This window comes from Lutjanus erythropterus, chromosome 15 (genome assembly GCF_056507025.1).
Source record: "Lutjanus erythropterus isolate fLutEry1 chromosome 15, fLutEry1.hap2, whole genome shotgun sequence".
In the NCBI taxonomy this organism is placed as follows: Eukaryota; Metazoa; Chordata; class Actinopteri; order Lutjaniformes; family Lutjanidae; genus Lutjanus; species Lutjanus erythropterus.
Window position 1 is genome coordinate 2,950,519 of NC_139331.1, and position 22,376 is coordinate 2,972,894.

The 22,376-nt window shown below is 38.1% G+C and overlaps 2 protein-coding genes across 2 annotated transcripts in view; one reads left to right on the top strand and one right to left on the bottom strand.

Annotated features, from left to right (window-relative positions):
- Positions 1-226: 226 nt before the first annotated feature.
- Positions 227-21,031, bottom strand: frk (fyn-related Src family tyrosine kinase). Its single transcript, XM_084736824.1, has 8 exons — positions 20,397-21,031; positions 16,055-16,176; positions 11,607-11,770; positions 11,295-11,463; positions 9,368-9,526; positions 3,642-3,823; positions 943-1,108; positions 227-754 (listed from the first exon to the last, which is right to left on the bottom strand). Exons 1-8 carry the CDS (start codon positions 20,777-20,779, stop codon positions 546-548), a joined length of 1,554 nt encoding a protein of 517 aa, XP_084592950.1. The 5' UTR covers positions 20,780-21,031; the 3' UTR covers positions 227-545.
- A 704-nt stretch (positions 21,032-21,735) lies between these two features.
- Positions 21,736-22,376, top strand: part of nt5dc1 (5'-nucleotidase domain containing 1) — a 105,051-nt gene continuing 104,410 nt past the window's right edge. Inside the window, exon 1 of the mRNA XM_084737124.1 lies at positions 21,736-22,147. Within this exon, the coding sequence (XP_084593250.1) occupies positions 22,055-22,147 (93 nt within the window). The 5' untranslated portion in view covers positions 21,736-22,054. The remainder of the gene's footprint in view (positions 22,148-22,376) is intronic.

Below are 22,376 nucleotides of genomic sequence, written 5' to 3' on the forward strand. Positions count from 1 at the left end.
TGTTAAATCACTCGTGGTCGTGCATGTAGGAATGAGCTCAGATGATAGTACCTGCCTCTCACTCTCTAAGGCACGAAGCCAAACATGAGCTTGCGAGTGAACATGACTCATAAATCCTCTCTGGTAGCTTCTGGTAATAGCTCGGCAGGTAACCAGTGGAAAGAATGTGAGCTATGCTGAGTGCAAGAAGAACTGGTTCATCATGATGGACTGGAGCTGGAGATAGCAGCTTTCTGTCTCTGCTGACAGACGCCTCTCCCAGCTTTAAGAGACGCATATGCAGTCGTCTGAAAGTGCATTCAGTTGTGACACAAAGCGAGGCCAGGCATGTTGCTGCAGTAAAAGCTTTTGTCACTGCATGTCAGTTACAGTCACAGCATTCTGTCACACGCAGGTCAAACTTTTCAGATCCTTCATTTGGCTGCAGTGGGTGGAATGTTAAATTAAAGTTGAATCTGTTACGTCATAAAAACATCCATGTACGTTCATTTGGATTCAGATGAGTTTGATTTTGTGTCTCTGCTGAATGAAAATGTTTTTTCTGGTCAGTAACGGCTGGCGTCGTCGTACGAGGTCACGTCCTGGTCGAAGAACTCCTCCAGCTTCCACTGTAGAGTCTCAAATGTGGGCCGTTCCTGTGCGTTCTCCTTCCAGCAGTCCATCATTATGTCATACAGGATTTTGGGACACCTGGGGGGGCACGGCATCCTGTAGCCCTGAGGAACCCTCTGGACCACCTGGAAGTTTGTCATGGCTGGAAGAATCACACAAGAACATTAGAACTTCACTTGCAGGATTTTTGCATTAAATTTTCCCCTGACATTTGATAGCTCAGTGAATCATTGAACAAAAGCACAGAATATTCAGAATCATCATCATTATTTTTTGTAAATCTCTGTGAAATGTATGAATGATTTATAGCACGGTCGATCAAAGGCTCACCCTGGTAGGGCATCTGTCCAAATGTCATGATCTCATGCAGCAGGATTCCAAAGGACCAGACATCAGACTTGATACTGAACTTGTTGTCGTGGATGGCCTCTGGAGCAGTCCACTTCACAGGGAATTTTGATCCTTCTTTGGCTTCGTACACATTTTCATTCTCTTTCTAGAAACAAAACAAGCCACACAATACAGATGTTTACTTTCAGGTGGTCAGCTTCAGTGTAAAGATCCAAACTCTTTGGCCAGATAAAACTGGATTTTAGAGGTGTATTTCACACACCAATAGTATTTATTAGGTTGTATAATGTGTCACATACTGGCTCTGGTTTCAAAGATTGTATAGAGTATCTATGTGCACCTGGGGAAAATAGTCACACAGCTGCTATTTGGTTATTTCCACCTACCTCCATAGTTTAGCCGGGGTGAGGTTTTAGTAGGGTTCATGGGGCAACAAAACTATTTACACCCACTGTTACAATGCTGTTTGCAACAGTGTGAAGAGAACTGTTGGTCATGCTAGGCTATATACACCCAGGTATAAATAGTCACACTGGCCATTCGATCCCGGGGGCAAATAGCATTGTTTACTGGCACCTGGGTGCTAATACAATCTGCCTTCTTGCATTATGATTATTATTATTTTCAGTTTTCAGTGACAGTTTGGTTTAATTTAGGCACCAAAACTATGTTTTAGAAAAAGATAATGGGTTGTCGCTGCAATGTGTAAATAGTCACACTGGCTGTTATAGCATTGGTGGCTATGGCACCAGAGTGCTAACAGCATCCGCCTTTTTTAGTACTATCATAGTTTTCAATTTTCAGCTACAGTTTGATTAAGTTTAAGCAAAGGCTTAGGAAAAGACCATGGTTTATCTCTGCCATGCTATTCACATTTGGTAGCGCTGGTTGATGTCTAGCAAAATATGAAGATGTTGACAATGACAGATCGCCCATGGGTGAGGACTTATTAGTTTGTTTGTTTTTTAAGCTGTCCCATAGCTATTGCTCTGACTGCAATCTCAAGCTTCCTCAATCAGCTGAGAAAACTTTCCAGTGAAGGGAGCAGGCAGATAAATTCTCACATCCCTACCAGGCACGTGTCTGATATAGATCCCCATGATGGGTTTAAAAAGGTCTCCATGTCTGCACTACATCTCCATAAGTTTAAAGGTTTAAAGTTAAAGCTCGAAACAATATGCAATTGAAAAAAAAGAAAAATGCTACAGACATCTAGGTGGTTGTCTCTGCCATTCTCAGCTATATGCTCCCACATTGGCTATTCCACCCCAAGTGCAGACAACATTGTTGGCTACTGACATAAGGTGCTACTCATATATCACAGGAGGTACTAAACTCTGCACATAACAGAACATCTGTTATGTGCAGAGTTATGTATACATCAGAAGTGTGCATGGGGAGTGAGAACGGTTTGTGAGTGTTGTAAAGTGCAGAAAATAAACAAAGGGAACAGAAGAGGAACTAAGACTGCCACATATCCAGAGGGGTGCCTGCAGGACGGAGTCAGTCAGCCTAAAGGGTGAGCAGGTTAAAAAGCTGTCCAACAGTGAGGCTGCATCGATGCAGGCTCACAATCCACACTCATCTCATGTGCAGCACCTCTGTTGTCTCCATGACGGAGGAAACGCCACAAAAATTGGTTCCATCCGAGGTGTGGTTATTTTCAAAGGATCAGTAATATGTAACCTTTCTTAGTTGATCATGCCGTTGTGAAAACAGTATTTATTTATTGTTTTGACAAACTAAAAACAGATTTGATTTGATTGCTTGTGTTTCAGGGGTCTGTCACCTAATCAGATTAAAAATGACAAATGAAAATATGTTCAACAAAAATGCAGCCAAAAAAGCACAAGAATAGGTTTTTTTTAATTATTCAACTGATTTTTTCCCCTCAAGAGTTCATAATGAGAGACAGAAGCTCTGCTCAGATGGCTGGTCCAACAGTTGCAAAGGCAAACAAACAGACCTTCACAAATCAACTCTATAGATAGTCTTCATCAGGGTCGGACTCGGTCTGTTTGTTTGCCTTTTCTTGAAAAATAAATTCATATTATTTCACTAGAAGATAACATGCCTGTTTATTTCCCATGGTTGCCTGACTAACTCTACCAAGCAATTCTTCCTGGATCTTGTTGACATTTTGATAATTTTCCTTTCACGGGCTTATTATGCCATAAATGGAATGACTGTCATGCCATTGCTCATAACACATCAATCCTTGTCAGTGCAGTGTATACGATTATTTTTTACATAAATATCAGAGAAAGGTGACAGCATCCCAAACTTGACTGGTGTGCAGTATACATACCCTTCCCCCATTTATTTATGTGACCATGCACAGCTGTGAGTGTGACTCCACATGAGGTTCCACTCATCAGGGAGTGGGTGTGTGTAGGATCTGGATTGGACTTGGACCTATGAGCTTTATAGATTTTATAGGCTGGTAACACCAGGCCCAGCTGCTACCTGCCACTCATAACCAACCTGTCAAACAAGTATGCATGCCAGTAAATGAGTGCAGCATGTGTAATTAGTGGAGAATGTGGGCCTGTTTTGGTCTTATTTCAAGGAAGCTGTTCATTTACAAGTGTAGTGTACAATTACATCTCTGATTAGTAAGAAGAACTCTGACACTTACTACATAGGGGACAAAATACAGCTATAAATGTCAAACCCACCATGAAGACCCTGGCGAGACCAAAGTCAGCCACCTTGCAGATGTTGTTCTCGCCCACCAGGACGTTCCTGGCTGCCAGGTCCCTGTGAATGTAGTTCTGGAGCTCCAGGAAGGCCATGCCTGCTGCCACCTGGGCAGCCATCTCGATCTGGTCAGAGATACCCAGCGTGGCACCCTTATCCTCTGGAATCAAGGTGGAGAGGCACAGAATCAGTCATATATGTTATAATAGGCAGAGAAAGACAGGTGATATTTTTTTTTTCCTAAAAGAAAATAATCCTGCCAACTGAATTTACTCTGGAGAGCTTTTATTCAACTCTTCAATTGTGGCAAATAATTTATTTCAACCTTTTGGCCAATCCCTGAAGCTAGTGACAGATGACTCCCTCTAGCCTTTGCACCAAATGTGGCACTTTTACAAATCAAATCAGGGTTAAATATTTCTCTCTCAAATTGGAAATCAAATTAAACAGGAATAAATAAAGATTTTTAATAAATTGCACTCACTTAAATTACATCATAGCCCATAACTTGTGTTTATGTCTTAACAAGCCATCAGCTTTGTCAAATAAAATGACAGCTGAGCAGATTTACTCAACTGTGGCTTGACCACAATTCTGTTTTAAGGGCCAAAATGAAATGCAGCTCTTGGCTGTTGCATGCTGCCATCTGCACTATGAACTCAACTTAAGAACAACACTATTATTATGAGGTTTAAAAAGAGATCTGGATAAGGATAATGTTGAGTTTTTGATGAAACTCCTTGAGAGAGGTGTTAATTCAACTGTATTAACTGTATGACAGACAGACTGACTGTCTGTTATTTTGTAAACCCCATTTACATCAATGAGGGTGGGTTAAATAACAGCTAAAGCTCTCAGTATAATGCACCACAACAGCACCACAGACAGAAGCCTTCAAACTGCTCCTACAGGTAAATCACAACCTCTGGTTTTAAGTTTCAACACAAACTGAACATTACAACCTTCATGAAGGGAGGATTTAATTCCTGTTTATTGGTATAAGCTGGCAACTGAGTGTATATTACTTCTTCTGAATGCCATGGTTATGTTTGAAAATGATTAATTTCAGTTTACCACTTATTTAATTAGAAGTGAAGTTCAAATTGCAAACAGATACTCAGACTTAACCGCACAGTTCTGCCATGAGGGGTCTCTTACGTTAAAACAATAAATAACAATAGACATAGTTTGATGATGTTTTGAAGTAGTGTGGGATTGTGGGAGCTGTTGTCTTTGTTGTTAAACAACAAGCATTACAGATGAAAATCTGACATGAATCATGTTCATGGACAAGGTAATGTGTTTAGGATTTATTCACATTACATTTAGTCATGTTTATTATTTTATGTGATTTATTGCATGTAATTGTTAGGCTGTTCTCTTCTAATTCTAACTTTAACCTCATTTTCTATCAACTTTGCTTCAGAAATGAAAGGGCAATTGTCCTGAAAACAACTAAACAGAGTTATCCAATCTGATTTTTTTGTTGTCACAGCCTTGTTTTGAAAGTGACGGGTGAATTAACCAATCACATTTTGATTTACCATGAGTGGGACCAAAAATAATCTCCTTAAGCCTTCCTGAAGGACAGATATCCTGCTCAAGATGAAGCAGTTGAGACTGGCGCTGCTTCTTGGTGGCTAACTTGATAGTGCTGCCTTTTTCAAGGCAGACTTTCACAGCATAGCAAAGGATATACAAAGGACTGTGTTATATAGAATACTGAAATTGTGCTCGTCCCCGATTCTGTTAGAAAATAATTTTCAGATACTTGAATCTTCTCTTATAAAGCGACTTCAAACAGTGCAGCACAGACAGAGCTGTGTTGGTAGACTGAAATAATATAACTGGACATCTACACTACATGTATGGTAATGAAACAGAGAAATAAGAATGATAAAAACATGTCACAAGCAACCTGCTGCCTGCCATTTATTCCAGCAAAATCTTTGTCCATTTTGCTGTATTTTTGGTGTTTCTTCCTAAGTTCTGGCTGAACTGAAGTAACAGCTCCAATAGCCACAGTTCACCACTGCTTATACATATTGCTGCAGAATGAATAGAGTGACTGCCTTGCAGTTGTGTCCCTCTGCCACCCAGTTGCAGTTTATGTCCATATCTGTCCAAACTCATATTATGTCTGTAGTGAAGAATTTGAAGGAAGTCGATATGGAACTTACCACTAAACTGACCTGTGACTTTGAAAGAATTCAATAAAAGGTATTAAGTGTATTTTTTGGCAAATTGGAAGTTAGTTCAGTGAATAATTTCCAGGTAGAAACTTCACTCAGAGACTATTTTTACAGAGGAGGACAGAGGACTGATAGAGAGCTGAACATCATGATGTCACAGTGAAGTTGTCCTCGACTTTTTGGATATAAAATGTTATCACATCATCATTTTATTCTTGGAGATATTTGTCTAAAATAGTCACATTAGCACATGAATTCTTGATTTATGGCCAAAAATGTGTTTAGTGAGGACACTGACTGCCTGACAGCCAAATTCTAATCAGTTCTTTGAATCCAAGTGCCAAGTTTGAACAAATTTCCTGAAGGCGTTCCTGAGATACTGTGTTTACCAGAATGGGCTGACCTGAAAGCACGTCTCTGCTAGGGCTGGGTATCAAACTACTTTTATACTTTTATGACACTGACTGGATTTCTTCAGTACTATTGAGTATCGGAAAATGTCCTGTCATTCAATACCACATGTTGATACCTAAGGAGTTTTGATAGTCATTTATATTATTCATATAGTCCAATACTGTACAGATAGTCCAACTGTTTCTTTATATTCATCCAGTTATACAGGTTGGGTAAAGTGCTCAGTTTCTCCAGGTCTTTGAACAGCCTCTTTCTTTAAAGTGAGTAATTGTACTGTAATGTGTAATATTATTTTCTTAAAAAAAAAAAAAAAAGTTAGCATAGATACTGTGATAGCTTCAGTTCTATCAGAACTGGAGAGTATTTCTTCATTGAAAGAAGAGCAAAGAATGGGACTAAAGGCTTTCATGAATGTTTTTTCTCTTCTTTTGGCTGGCTTTGGTAAGTTGATCTAATTGGTTGAAGTTAGCCTGTGTTAAACATGACAGATGGATCAAAAAAGTGTTTTTACAACAAGTACCTGCCCTTTCCTTCCATAGTTTCTATGGATGACCTCCCAGATGGTTCTGTGTAACAAACCATCTGGCGTGTCAGGTTAAAAGCATCTGTACTGGTACTGAACATTTTTGAACGACACCCAGCCCTAGCCTCTGGCCATAGCTTCATGAACCAGAAACAAAACCAGTTGTTTGACAAGTGCCAATAACCTTAAGAAGAAACAAATCAAAACCTATCGCCTTGACCATTTATGAGAAAAATGAAGGAAGTCTGCAGGCATTGAAAAAGAAAATGAATTAACAGCAGCTACATAGTAGATTGAGTGTTATATTTCATACTTGTGTGACTTTGAACATGTCCCAGCCATGACAGGTTACAGTAGCAGAGTGTATGTATGGTGAATTATTGTTGATGTGGGTCACCACACAGACCGTCTCAGGGCTGCAGACATCAATTCCACATGAGCACTCCTCAGAGTGAACTCCACTCTAAACAGAAGTGACACTACATCTCTCACACTATCTTGTAGTATGTCATGTCATGTTCAAGTGAGTACAAGATCCCAAAAGAAGAAAATGAAATCAATATGACCAAAGTTCATATTCATTTTGTTGCTCCAATAATTATTCTTTGTCTCACTTCTGTTTGGGTGATAATCATGCTTTAACTTTTGGAACTACAGTTCCCAATATACCTTGATATATTTTTAGACCAGAATTTCTCTATTAAATTAACCTGTAATGTATGTTTATGAAGATTGAACACAATGAACATGTAAACACGTGCCTACAGACCTAAGATGACTCAGACTAATCTGCTGTAAATAAAAGCAGGTGAACCCAGTCTCCTCCTCATTCTGTCATGCCGTGCTGGCTTGATGCCAGCAGATAAAACCAGTTAAATATTAGTGTGTGCCTGCATCTTTTCACCACAGAGCACAATGAGGAAATCCTGGACTCCTGCAGCCAGGGAGCTTAGCACTAAATAAGGGTGTTTTCATACTTGTAGGTTTGTTCATTTGATCTGGACCAACAGAAAAAAAGAAAATTATTGCATTTTAGTCCTGGTGTGGTTTGTGTTCACACTGATTTTTTACAAACGAACCAAGAGGAGGAAACATGAACTTTTCTAGACTGACAGGTAACTTGTTGATTGGACAGTTTCAGTGATTCTCATCCTGCCTCATCCATGCATCATCAGGACCTGTGTGGAAAGATCAGATTCTCCTGACTGATGGAGATTTACGCAGCACTTTAATGATTCAGATGTGTATATTTATGCTCAACCCTTACATGCCAGTTATAACCAGCATTGTTTAACACATCATGGCTTGTTATGAATAATGACTGACAGATAGAAAGAGGATAAAAATGAGTTGTCTTGTAGCTCACAGGACACTGCACACCTGTGTGCACCTCACTGACCTGCTGTGGCTTGTATGGGTGTAATGTCCACAGAGACAGCTCACTACAGTGCTGCATCTGACAGCCTGACTATAAATCTTTATATATTGAGTTTACAGAAGTGTTAGGAGGAGGAGGAAAGAATGAGAAGAAAGCACAGGGATGTTTGTTTATCCTTGTTCAGAGAGGGAGGGAGAGAGAGAGAGAGAGAGAGAGAGAGAGAGAGAGAGAGAGAGAGAGAGAGAGAGAGAGATGGCAAGACAGCGAGGGAGGAGGGACGCATCTGCCCTTCATCCAACTTTTTCAGGCGTGTGACATACAGTTATATTACTGTGGGATCGCTGTCACACACCAGCACACAGAGAGAATCCCTGCATACCTGTTGCTAAATGAATTTCATAAATGTAGACTATACATGTCTTATCAATTATATGATTGCCTTCAGAACTGATTTAATGATCAGCAGATGGATTTATTAGCAGTTAAGCTTTTGGGAATGTGCTAAAATCATATCTGCTATCATAAAATCCTGTGGTTGGTTTGTTAGCCTTTACACCACAAAACAAACTGCACCTTGAACCTCCTTTTTAGGCAGGCTGGGTCAGGCTCTTTGGTCCACACCAGGGTTCAACCGACAGCTTTCAAACCAGCTCAGATGAACCAGATTAAACAGGCAAACGAAACATAGTCACTTTTAATCAGACCAAATGGAGCAGGTGTGAAAACACCTTAATATCTCAAGTCAGGCTCAGGGTTTGATCTGTCGTATACTTCCTTAACATTAATGTTAGCAAAATGATCAGACTAAAAGTCAGACAGAAATCAGTACTATAGAGCCTCAACTTTATCCAGGTTCTTGCTTTTTTATAATGTATAATTTGTAAGCATTCAATCCAATCTGGCCTAAAGATTAACTCAATCAGAAAGTGGGAAGACCAGCAACCTGAGTCGGTGCGCAGTTTCCTTGCACACAAGGAAATTGATTTAAAAGCTCCTGGAGTCTGAGAAGTATGTGTGGGTGGATAGAGTTCACAATTAAAGATTGCAGGATATAAAACAGTTGTGGATCATAGCCTGACCTTGCCACAGGTTTGTACATTGTTTTTCCAAAGAACAACAGCAGCGTTGGACTCTGATCCTGTCATAAAATAGCAGTTACTCATAATCACATGTAGATGACAGGTGAACTCGTCTTACTCTGGAGGTACTCCAGCAGGCTGCCATGCTTCATCAGCTCTGTGATGATGTAGATGGGCTCCTCCATGGTGCAGACGGCGTACAGCTGGATCAGCTTGGGATGCCGCAGCCTCTTCATGAGCTGAGCCTCTCTCAGGAAGTCCTCAGGGTCCATGGTACCTGGGAGAGGTGTTCAGTGATGGTATATAAGTCACCATATATAAGTCATACTTTAACATGTCAAGTGAAGTCAGTTTTAATTATACAGTGCCAAGTCATAACAGAAGTTATCTCAGAGTACTTTTCACTAACGCTTCAATTTCCAGGTCCCATAATTTCATGGTAAATAGGTGGTAATTATAGTAATATATTTGAAATTATTTAGAAATTACATACAAAATTATTCCCAAAGTTTTGGTTAATTATGTGATAATTATCAAGTATCATTTTCATGTAGTTGGAGGCAAGTACAAAGCAACATATTTGAAATTTCTCTGAATTTAACCGCAAATTACCCCCCAGTTTCAGTTTTCAAGTATGTGATAATTTGCAAGTATCATTTTCATGCAAGTAGGTGGTAATTACCATTTTACATATTTGAACTTTCTTTGACATTAACTGCAAATTTACCCTAAATTCATGGTAAATATATGATAATTAGCAAATATCATAACTGAAATTTCTTAGAAATTACCCCAATTTATAAAAAAAATACCTAAGAAACTTAAACTATACTGCTTGGTAATAACCACATATTTGCCATGAAATTATGAGACCTGGAAAATGAAGTGTTTACCCTCTTTTCGTATAGAGCAGGTCTCCACCATACTCCCTAGTTCCCACCATGAGCAAAAACTACGACGACAGTGGAGAGGAAAACTTCCTGTTGCTAGACAGACACCTTGATCAGAACCACACATGTGATTGGTTTGTAGGTCAGTGATATCTTGGGTGATACACAGCATGTGGTGTAATGTTTGTATACTTGCTCTTACAAAGATTTTCTGTTGATTAAAATTGTTTTTGTTGTTTAATTTTAATCTGGTAAGCCAAAAAGGCTGACACTGTTCATGCTGACTATCCAGTTCATATTCCAGGAACTATGGCTGTGTACAATCGTAACTTCACTGAAAGATATTCTTAATACAGAATTTTACTTAATTCTTAAGAGGGCCAGTGACAGGCACTTGGAATAAAAACATCTAAAAAAAAAGCATTGAAAGCAGCAGTTACCAGCTGTACCTTGTCACTCTCTCTCCTCTCTGACAGCAGATGGACACATGCCACTGCAGTGCTCACATAGTCCCGCCTCCTTTCACTTACCATATCCAACGTCTTGTTATAGCCTTCTTCAAATTTAAAATTTCATGCAAAAATGCTGAGTCAGTTTTTCCCCAAGGTATTGAAAATCTATTATTATATTGAATTTTTCAAGGTATTGTATCGAAATTAGAAATTCCAATATTGTGACAAGACTGGTGGCCTTGCAGATAAGGAAAGTTCTCATTTTGGCTTACATGAGGTCACTCAACGCTCTAACTTTGGTCTCCTTATCTTTTCTTTTTAAAAGCCGTTCATTCATGCCTGTAAAATCAATTTGATCCCATCAACAACTGCAGCAAGACAGACTAATATTGCTGTTTGATATAACTTCAAACAACACCAAATACATAAAGAAAGATATGTTTAAAAGCATTTATTAGACGCTTGTAAAGTGGAAAACTGTCTATGTCTGAGCTATCTCTTTAACCAAATCACATACATTTAGATGTGATCTCCTTTCCATAACTACTGTAGTTAAAATGACAATACAACACTAGTTACTGATCATGTACTGTACTGTTGACATGATCAGTAAAAAAAACTTACACTCAAACTAAACTTCATTTCTTAATAGTTTGTTTCTGGGTTAACATCGTTAGTCAGAGAAAAGAGAGCATTCCAGTACCAGGTTTGAGTGTCTTCACTGCGACTGCTGTGGTTTCGTTCCACAGGCCCTCGAACACTTCTCCAAACTGACCGGCTCCCAGCTTCCTCAGCAGCTTGATGGATTTGCGGTCAATCTCCCATTGGTCCACAGTGTTATATGACAGACCATAAGTCTGTGGGGCCTCAATCTACACAGACAGGAAGAGCTACTGTTTACTGATATGACTTGATGCTGTTTAGAAGAGTGCATTTAATGACTGAAAACAACAGTGGAATTTAGAAGATAAACAGGATGTCTCTGGCTCATGTTGTACTGTACAACGTGCTTTACCTTTTTGCATGGTTCACCCAGACGCACACACAGACCATCTGCCTGTTTGGAGTAATGTGCCACCAACTCATGCAGTGTTGCAAAGTATCTGGTCCTTGACACAAAGTAGTGACCATTCTCCAGTTTTTTCAGTTTGTAGTGCTTCACCCTCCCACTGTCCAGCACTGAAAGACAAGCCAAGAGTCAAGAACTGAACAAACAAGGGAAACATCTAAAACATGCAGGGCAGTGAGCTCTGAGGACCAGGATAGGGGAAACACTGTGTAAGTTAAGATGAGAGTGAGATCCAAAAAGTACTATAAATCTTTGCTCATTAAAGACTTTTTTTCAGATGTTTTTTGAACAATGATAAAAGTGAGAGGCTCCTCTGTATATGGAGGATGAAAATCTTTAGAATGTCTTGTATAATATAAGCGAGTGTCAGAGAAAAACTTTATATATAAACACATCTCATATCTCATAGATGTTCACATCAAAAACTGAGAGCAGTTTGTATTTTCTGAAAAGAGGAGCAGATGATCGGATCTTTTAGCAAAGCTGATCATACTAAAAAACATTTATGGATTTGCAAAATCTTACTAAGAAAAGTGGGACATGTGGCAGCTCACACACTATAACAATACATAATATAAGGATAAATTAAGATGGATTAAAAAGTTCAAATACAAGAATGACTTATCAATGAATTATTTTGTTACAGAATATTATAAAATTAGATTTATTTATACTGAGAGAGTTTGTTAATCTGAAACCATTTAGAGATTAATAGCTCTTCATTTGTTTCTTGAAACAAGTTGAACATTTTGCTTATAAATCCAACATCAGGCATTCCGACAGGCTCAATGTGCAGAGAAGCTTTCATTTTCATTTACTTTCCATGAATTTAGTAATCCTTTGATTTGCTCTTGTCATTACAGTCATTATGTTTGGATTAACTGTGGTTGACTGTGGTTTGAATCAGTATTAAGTTCTACCTTGTTCCACTATGTTCACCAGCTAGTTGCTAACCTGTCTGTCTGTTGTTGCGTGCTGGGCACTGCAGGTACTCGACACTGAATTTATTACAGTTTTCTCTATGAAAACAGCTCCTGGCTGCAGTTGTAAATGAGGTTGATGAAAGCAGTGAAACTGAATAAAAACCGAAAGTTGCAGCCACTAAAATCAAAACAAAGAGATGCAAAAAAAGACCTGTAGACTACAGAGTTTGGTAAGCTGTAGCTTCATTGTTGATACCTTTCACAGAACTTTGATCCAGTGTTCAAATATGGAAAAAATGATTTGCACAACTTTAAAGGTTAAGTAGTTGGTACTGAATGTTCATTACAGCCATAAAGACATAACATTAACTAGAAGAATATACTCACTGGGGCGGGGCTTCTCAACCTTTTTAACTTAAGGCTTCTGATTCTGATCTACTTCTGATTGGTAAAAAAAAATTCTAAGGACCACCTTTCCAAATAATATGGTAATTACCAAGTAATATAGTTGAAATTTCTTAGAAATTACTACCAAATTACTCCCAGCTGGTAACCATTTCATAGTTAAGTATGTGATACTTAGCAAGTAGCATCTTCATGTAGTTGGTGGTAATTACAAAACAACATGTTTGAAAGTTCCCTGAATTTACCCGCAAATTTCATGGTAAGTATGCATGAAAATGACACTTGTGAGATTGTGAAGAGATCTCAAATTTATGACTTGGTAATTACCACCTGTTTGCCATGAAATTATGGGACCTGGAAATTGAAGTGTTACCAAACAAAAACTGTGCTGTGACTAGATTTTACCACATTCATCAAACTGGGCATTTGGCTCAGCACCACTGCCATTATGAATCCATTTTTTTGTATTGAGGTTAATATTAATTTTTAGTTAATTTCTATACAGGCCATTTTAAGAAATCAGATAGGACAAGATGCTTGAAATGGCGCCTCTCTGCATTTTCACACACACAGTGATGGAGAGGTCATTAAGTAAATTGTTGCCATTTTTCCTTAGATTCCTTATAATTAAAACCAGTAAAATCAGCATGGGGTAAATACATTTTCACCTGAACCACACAATGAATTAACCTGGGGTTAGTGGCTGTGACATGAATTATATCATCAAAGTTTAATGAATGACATTTGAAAGGATTTTATCATAATGGAAAACACTGGGCTAGAAAGGAAAAACTGATTAGAACAGGGAGATAAAGTTATCTCACTGTTTTTATGGGAGCAGAGACCTTTTATTTATTTAACTTGATGGCCTTGAATACATTAATCATTTGAGTCAATCGAGAGATGAGCGAGTCACCCAACAATGCTTGTGTTGTTTGGAAATGTGTGCTTTGTAGCTGACAAGCGTGACTTCATCAGAAAGAGAAAATAATATTGACCAAGAGTAATCATGAACCAGCACAATTTACATTTATTGGCACTCTGATTGCTCTACCAATGTTATTGAGATGTTATGGCACAATCAGCCATTACATGCTTATAATTATTCTTTATTTGCTCTATTTTTAGCTGTACAGATTGTAAAAATTAACTAGTAAACTAACTCAGTTTAACTAACTTTAATGTTTACGTTTTCTCCTAAATGTCATTAATGTTTAAACAAACTTCAGTAGCAGACTTTTGCTTTACAGTGGACAATATCCGCAATTATGAGATACCGTAAGTGCTGAATATTGTCAACAGTATAACAACTAGAGAATTGACACAACAATACCAGAATGAAAAACAAATATAAAAAAGAACATGTCATTGTAGGTTTTCAAATTTTTAGCTCAGTATATAAAGTAACATAGTTACAGCTACAATAACTGTTTAAGCAACTTACAGTTTCAGTTACTTAATGGTATTTGTTTGAGTATTCCTTTCAGAAACAGTATATTTTAATAACAGTATGTTTCAGTAACAGTATTTGTTTCCCTAAAAGTATGTTTCTGTAACAGTATTTGTTTCCATAACAGTATGTTTCAGTAACAGTATGTGTTTCAGTAACAGTATTTGTTTCCATAACAGTATTTGTTTCAGTAACAGTATTTGTTTCAGTAACAGTATTTGTTTCCCTAAAAGTATGTTTCCGTAATAGTATCTGTTTCCATAACAGTATGTTTCAGTAACAGTATGTGTTTCCATAATAGTATTTGTTTCAGTAACAGTATTTGTTTCAGTAACAGTATTTGTTTCCCTAAAAGTATGTTTCCGTAATAGTATCTCTTTCCATAACAGTATGTTTCAGTAACAGTATGTGTTTCCATAACAGTATGTTTCAGTAACAGTATGTGTTTCCATAACAGTATGTTTCAGTAACAGTATGTGTTTCCATAACAGTATGTGTTTCAGTAACAGTATGTGTTTCCATAACAGTATGTTTCAGTAACAGTATGTGTTTCAGTAACAGTATGCGTTTCCATAACAGTATGTTTCAGTAACAGTATGTGTTTCCATAACAGTATGTGTTTCAGTAACAGTATGTGTTTCTGTAACAGTATTTGTTTCAGTAACAGTATTTGTTTCAGTAACAGTATTTGTTTCCCTAAAAGTATGTTTCCGTAATAGTATCTGTTTCCATAACAGTATGTTTCAGTAACACTATGTGTTTCCATAACAGTATGTTTCAGTAACAGTATGTGTTTACATAACAGTATGTTTCAGTAACAGTATGTGTTTCCATAACAGTATGTGTTTCAGTAACAGTATGTGTTTCCATAACAGTATGTTTCAATAACAGTATGTGTTTCAGTAACAGTATGTTTCAGTAAAAGTATTTGTTTCAGTAACAGTATGTGTTTCAGTAACAGTATGTTTCAGTAACAGTATGTGTTTCCATAACAGTATGTTTCAGTAACAGTATGTGTTTCCATAACAGTATGTTTCAGTAACAGTATGTGTTTCCATAACAGTATGTTTCAGTAACAGTATTTGTTTCAGTAACAGTATGTTTCAGTAACAGTATGTTTCAGTAACAGTATGTGTTTCCATAACAGTGTGTTTCAGTAACAGTATTTGTTTCAGTAACAGTATGTTTCAGTAACAGTATGTTTCAGTAACAGTATGTGTTTCCATAACAGTGTGTTTCAGTAACAGTATTTGTTTCAGTAACAGTGTGCTTCAGTTACTTACAGTTTCAGTTCCTTTTCTAGTAACATTCCTTTAGCAGTCTGCAGCATGTATTATAAGACCCTACCCCACTCAATGAACTGACTGAGTTACATCTCTTACTATCTATATGAATCTTCCTAACATTAACCACCATAAAAATCACTATTAAAACCCCCTTACGTCTTGCAGGAGAAACAGCTTCCAATGCACCAACATGGCATTTTTTTGTAAACCCTAATGGTGTCGAGTTGAGACTTTTTCTTGTTGCCAACTAAGGTCAACTAAACTGAACCCATGGTGACAGTCAAAAAGGTTCATTTTCATAACAGCTGAGACATTTTTATCTGATCTTACCTGAGAGGGAGAGCTCCCCTTTCTGACTTTCACAGTTTCTGATGAGGAAGGCGCCATGCTGGTTCCCTCCTGCCAACAGCATCTTTTCTGCATCCAGCCTCTTGGTGTCAGGAAAATACCATCTACAAATCACAATGTAATGGTCAAACATAACAAAAATATCTGAATACACATAATAATCTAAAAAACCACCAACTGTCAGATTGGCTTATTACTACTGTCTGCATCAATGCACAATATTACACCAAAGTTTTACCTTATCAAACTGTTTTAAACCATAGTGCTGTCTGTTGACACGCTACATTTTTCATTTTTTCAAAAAGTCACTTAAAAATCCCAAACCAACACAAGTACTGTGTGTGAATATATGGATATGTCCCTGCTTTGTCCATAGAGCTATACATTACTGTACCACAACTTAAAAAAACACATCAATGAGCCACACTGTTGTGGGAAAGTATTGAGAGATTGATTAATTATTGTTGGTTTGGCCTTATCATCACATTGGTTGACGATAAGAAAGATACAGAATAATACTTGCCTTTATTATTTCAGTCTATATTGATCTTACATGACACATTACCTTGAATAATTTCATGCTCAATCAAATTAACACAAACTAGTTACAAATTAATACTACTTCATAAGTAGGGACTCAATAAAAGTATATGCTGTGTGTACTTTTTAGTCCACTCTTTTGCTTTAAATGTGGCAATTAGTGTCTAATAAAGTTGTACAACATTTTCTTTCTTTTTTTTTTTTTTTTTTGCTTTATTTGTCTTGTCTTCTAACTGCTGTGTTGCATGGTTTATACTATATTATAATACCTGACAATGTAGTAAACATTGCTAATACTGATATTCTCTTCTCTTTTTATTATGTCCAGCATGCTTATAAACAAACTCAATAACTTCTTTTCTTCTCTTTTAAGAGTGACTTTGTTGCATCTGTCCAAGGATGACAATATGTCCCTGCCTAGACAGCCTCTAGACTAAATACAGTTGAAATGTCAAGAACAAAGTAGAAATGTTGAGACATAAAGACGAAGTGTCAAGATTAAAGACAGAATGTTGAGGATGATGTAGAAGTGTCAACAATAAAGACAAAGTGCTGAGAATAAAGATGAAATGTCAAGAATGGAGACGGTGTAGAGTAAAGACGGAATGTCAAGAATGAAGTAGAAATGTTGAGAATAAAGACGAAGTGTCAAGAATAAAAAACAAATGTGGAGAATAAAGACAAAGTGTTGAGAATAGAGACATGTCAACAAAGTTGAAATAACATTGACTTTATCATAATGCATAATGATTGTTTCCGTGGCTCTAATACAACCAGTGACATTTAACAACAATCCTGAAATGTTAATTATTAACCTGGTCAAACTTATCAGAGGTGAGCCAGCACTTGAATGGAAATATGACGTACTGATGTATGAGGAAATGGTCAGCATTATATTTATCAGTAGAGGTAAAATGGAAAGGCAAAACCACAACAGTCATTAAAAGTGCAGTGAGTAAGAGGTTTACTGGCAGAATATTGGAATAGAATATTCATAAGTATGTTTTAATCAGTGTATAATTACCTGAAAATATGAACTGTATCTCTGTCAATCAAATATCTACAGAGGGAGCGACCTCTCTTCACTAGCTCTATCGAAGGTCTTTCGTGCCACTAAACCCTACAAACTGGTCCGTGAAAATAGTGGTTCTCAAATAGGGTTCCGAGGACTCCCAGGGGTCCATGACACTGCCAGGGGGTCCAATATGTATATGTATGCCAGAACAAACATGCATCACCCACTAATGATGGAAACCAGCTCTCTCTCATACTCAAGAACCAGACTGTTATTGTTCTTTGCATGTTTTCTATCAGGCCTATTTTATAATTTTTATTATTCATATTTTATATACATGTTCTATTTAAAACAATCAGATTGTGCATATTATTTTATGTATGTAGTAACAGCTGAACAGTTGAATACATTTCTCACTTGTGTTGTTCTTTCACAGATCTAAATAGAAGTATAAAACAGTAACGTCAAATTATTCCAAGGGACTTACATGAGGGTGTCCCCAGTATATTTTATATCTAGTAAGGGGTCCTTGGCTGAGAAAGAAAATTGGGATTCTCTACTCTCAAACACTGAACTGAGTCCCCCCACAGACTGAAGTTTGCTGCTGTCCCCAGAAGTCTGTATGATAGACTAAGCAGCATGATTTCATGAAGCATTATGCAACTAATTCTGTCTGGTCTCACATCCTGTCCATCAAGTTTGTAATGTAGTGAAACTATGACACAAATGGTGCCCTGACTAATCAAGGAATCAGAGCTATTTTTATACCTGGAAACCAAACAGGAATAACCAGAGAACAGCTGAGAGGAGAAGAAACCAGTTTCTTTCACAGAGATGCCAAGTAGGCTGAGAATGTGTCACAAACAGAGTTTGGACCTGTCGGTGACATTACTTTTCCCAACAGTTCAGCTACTCACAGCTGCTAAAGAAAACAGCACTTCTTCTTTATTGTTTTTATTAGGGGTTGACCAATTATCAGATTTGATATTCATCATTTTTATGATGATCAGAATCTGTTTTTTTTTTTTGTTGTTTTGTTTTTTTAAATCCAATCACGATTGACAAGATTCATTCTGTGGTCTCACTCAATGTCATTTATGATTTTGGTTATGAGTAGAGGCAGACAGATATATCAGTTAGCCGATCTTATCGGCCTGATATTGGCCTAGCTAAGCTATATTGGTCTGGATTGGTATTAGTTTGATTTTATTTATTTATGTAGTGCAGATGGGGTTTCTTTTGTTTGTTTGTTTGTTTTCACAATTAGCAGAATTTTAACTATATATGACACATTTTCTTGATTCAAGTTGTTTTTTTTATTTATAGGAAACATTTTTATTTTATTCAAATGTTTCCTTTTCATAAGACTTTATGATCATTAAAAATACCAGTGAAAGTTTACCATTTCAAAAATCCAGTATCGGTCTGCTATGGTCAATTGATTAATTAATTATTAAATTAATCGACAACTATTTTGCTAATCAGTTTGAGGATTTTTTTAAATGGAAAAAAAGGGCAGTTTTCTCTGTTTTTTTGGTTTCTTTACTCTTCTAAGACAGTAATCTGAATATTTTGGGGTTGTGAGTAAAACGAGACATTTGAAGACATCATCTTGGACTTTGGGAAACACTGATTGACATGTTATTTTGACCATCTGACATTTGAAAACAACTATTAATCGATTAATCAATATCCATATTAATCATCCATATATTAATCCAAATATTGGTTGTCTGTAATGGTATTGAAAAAATATATCTGTCGACCCCTGATTTTTTAATCACTGAAAACCATGTCTGGATGGGTTATGTGACCATGTCAAAGCATTTCATGGCATAGTGAAGTAGCTACCTGTAATTTGTTGCAAAACCAGTTTCTCCAGACTGATGTAGTAGCTGAACAGTACGTTTATTGTCCATGACATGCCAGGAACGGTATTTTGGTGCGCTGTTCAGGTTCTTTTGTTTTTGAACCTTTCCTTCATGGGAATTATTAACCTGTAAGTCTGCATTTCCTGGTCACAGACAATCATTAACCTAAAACCTCACTCTGTGAGGACATTATCCAGCGCTACTGACAAAAAACATGAGCTCCTCAAACAGTTTCCCAAACTTTTTTCCTGATGACCCAGTTTTTTTAAAATGACAAACCACTGCAACCCAAGTCACAATAAGCCTTATCAATAAATTCAGGTAATAGGTCACATGTGCATAAATTAACACTACTGACCATTTTTAATGCCTTTTTTTCTATCACTCATTATAATCTTGATACTTTTTATTGAAAACACATAAAAACTTAATAAATGAGAAATACATTGATTTAGGCTGAGTTAACAGAACAGGTCCTCTCATTGTTTTTATTTTCTCTTATAAGGAGAACAATAGAGGACATTTTAGCCTATTTCATAAAGGAGACAAAATAAGTGCATGTAGATGGAATTAGCAGGCTCTTTTTTCCTCTCATAAGTAAAACAATATACACATTTAAATGCTTTATAAAAAGGGGTACTGCAGAATTTCCTCTACTTTCTTGGGGACCTAAATAAAATCTCTTGTGACCCTTTTGTGGGTCCTAACCCAGCCTTTGGGAATGAATGTTCTAGAATAATTTACAGCGTTTTACCTCCGGTTCTTAAATGATATCAGTAGGAACTCCAGTGCTGACAGTCTCAGATAATAATGTTTGAAATTGGAGAACAAAAATCTCAGGTTGGAATTGTGTTTTTTACAGTTCTACATAAAGGGATGATGGTGAGATGATACTCACGGTTCTGCATCAATGCTCTCCACAGGGGCCACATAATTAGCCGGGATGTATCCCTGTTTAGAGGCTGAGACTCCGGTGAGGGCTCTGGCGAACCACCATTCCCCAGCACTTTTATCCAGAGCCTCTAAAGTGTCCCCGGCGTTAAAGCTCAGGTCCTCCTCGGTGCGAGCGTTGTAGTCATACTGGGCGATATAATACACCCCGGGTCTCACTGTAGACGGCGGGACAGGTGCTGAAGGAGCGTCCGGTTCTGACTTTGCACCGACATTTTTAATAACCACGGGAGTGTTCTCAGGCCTGGGCTCATCTCCAGGCTGGTTCGTCTTTTTAAAACACGCAGTAAATCTCTGCCAACACGTAGAAAGCCTCTTCTGGATCTCCATGGTTCGGTCGTTAATCACTGCAGCTCATTCTGAGTCAAGAATAAAGAGGAAGCAGTTTGAGGGAATCCTTTTTTCCTCTCCGCTCATAATTCCATCATATAACGATTAAAGTCATTTGAATAATCCCAACAGGTGGTCTTTGACCTCACACACACCCAGCTAACTAAACACACTGAGGGAAGTGTGTGTGAGACAGCCGCTTAAATGTGAAGTTTCCTGGTCTGGACTCCGTCGGGAGTTCACGGTTCACGTTCCAGTCTGCTGCCAATCACCTGCACCTGCTCAGGTATGGGGAGCGGCTCGAGCGCCTCAACGGCCATGACGTCATATTCCCAGGACGAGTGGAAGATGTATGTCGTGATTATATATATTCAAGAAAATAAATAAATAAATAAATAAACAAAGAGATGTGTCGTAATTATATATGTTCGAGAAAAAAAAGAAAAAAAGATGTGTCGTGATTATATATATTAGAGAATAACTTGAGTTGACTTGAAAGACATCATTTACGCCATGTGTTTGGCCTGAATCTTCACTATAGATTAGCTTGCACATGCACTTGCACACTGTCTGAATTGGATGTGTGCGGTGTGATGGTGTGCACATGCAAGTGAACAACGTGAGGGCTTTAGGGGACTTGGAGTACACCAGATGAGCAGTATGGAGGGATTTTATGTTTTTTCTATTTGAAAACTGGTCCCCATTCACTTCCATTGTTTGGATGATTCTGCAACACTGTTTTCCTGTGAAACTCGATCTTCAACCGTCATCAGGGTGAGTAAATAATGACTGAGTTTTCATTTTCGGGTGAACTATCCCTTTAATAGAGGCCCAGCAGCTAATTTTCTCCCATGTCCTCCAGTTTTATCCTGCTCTGCATGACCGAATGCGCTTTCAAAATTCTGCTGCGCTTCTACGTTGTGTGTTACGGTTTGGTTCCACACCCGGAAGCAGCGCACGCTCCCGCCGCACTCGACTCTCTGCCGCCTTCTTCTGGCACACAGGAGTTTAACTTCTGCCTCTATATGTGTAACTTACTGACGTTAACCGTTCACTGTTAGTAATTTCAGGGTAAACGGACTCGGTGAATTCTTCCGGCGGTACCGTTAGTGAAGCAGCGCTTGTACAGCCCGCAGTCCGGTCCCCCGCCGTCCGTCCGTCACACAGTGACAGTCGGTAACGTTACCGCTGGTGTTGTGCTGCACACCGTGCACGAGTTAATGTGTGTACAGTAACCGGACTGCTGCCCCTGCGGTTCCCCAAGCTTCAGCCACCATGAGCGAGTACTTCAGCCTGTCGGAGTGTGATGTTATCGGTTTCGACCTGGACCACACGCTCTGCCGCTACCATCTGAAGGAGACCTCCAGGGTGAGTGTGTGTGTGTGTGTGTGTGTGTGTGTGTGTATGTGTGTGTGAGAGCAGCTAGCTTCAGTACTGAATCATACGGTGGCCGTGACGCTTCGATCCGCAACACATCTGGATTAAAAATAGCACGGAGCCGTCAATACGCTCCATTCTATTCTGTCTCCTCTGCACAAAGGCACAGTGGTTATAACGCCTGTTGGTGTGGGTCGTGCTTCAACAGAGAGATGTGATG

What these genes read in the sequence shown, in the direction of transcription:
- frk (XM_084736824.1), bottom strand. Translation starts at nt 20,779, where the DNA reads ATGGAGATCCAGAAGAGGCTTTCTACGTGTTGGCAGAGATTTACTGCG. An exon ending in TGGGTGAACCATGCAAAAAG is followed by an intron (nt 11,464 to 11,606) that starts GTAAAGCACGTT and finishes CTGTCTGTGTAG; the next exon opens with ATTGAGGCCCCACAGACTTA. An exon ending in CCTGCTGGAGTACCTCCAGA is followed by an intron (nt 3,824 to 9,367) that starts GTAAGACGAGTT and finishes CCTTGATTCCAG; the next exon opens with AGGATAAGGGTGCCACGCTG.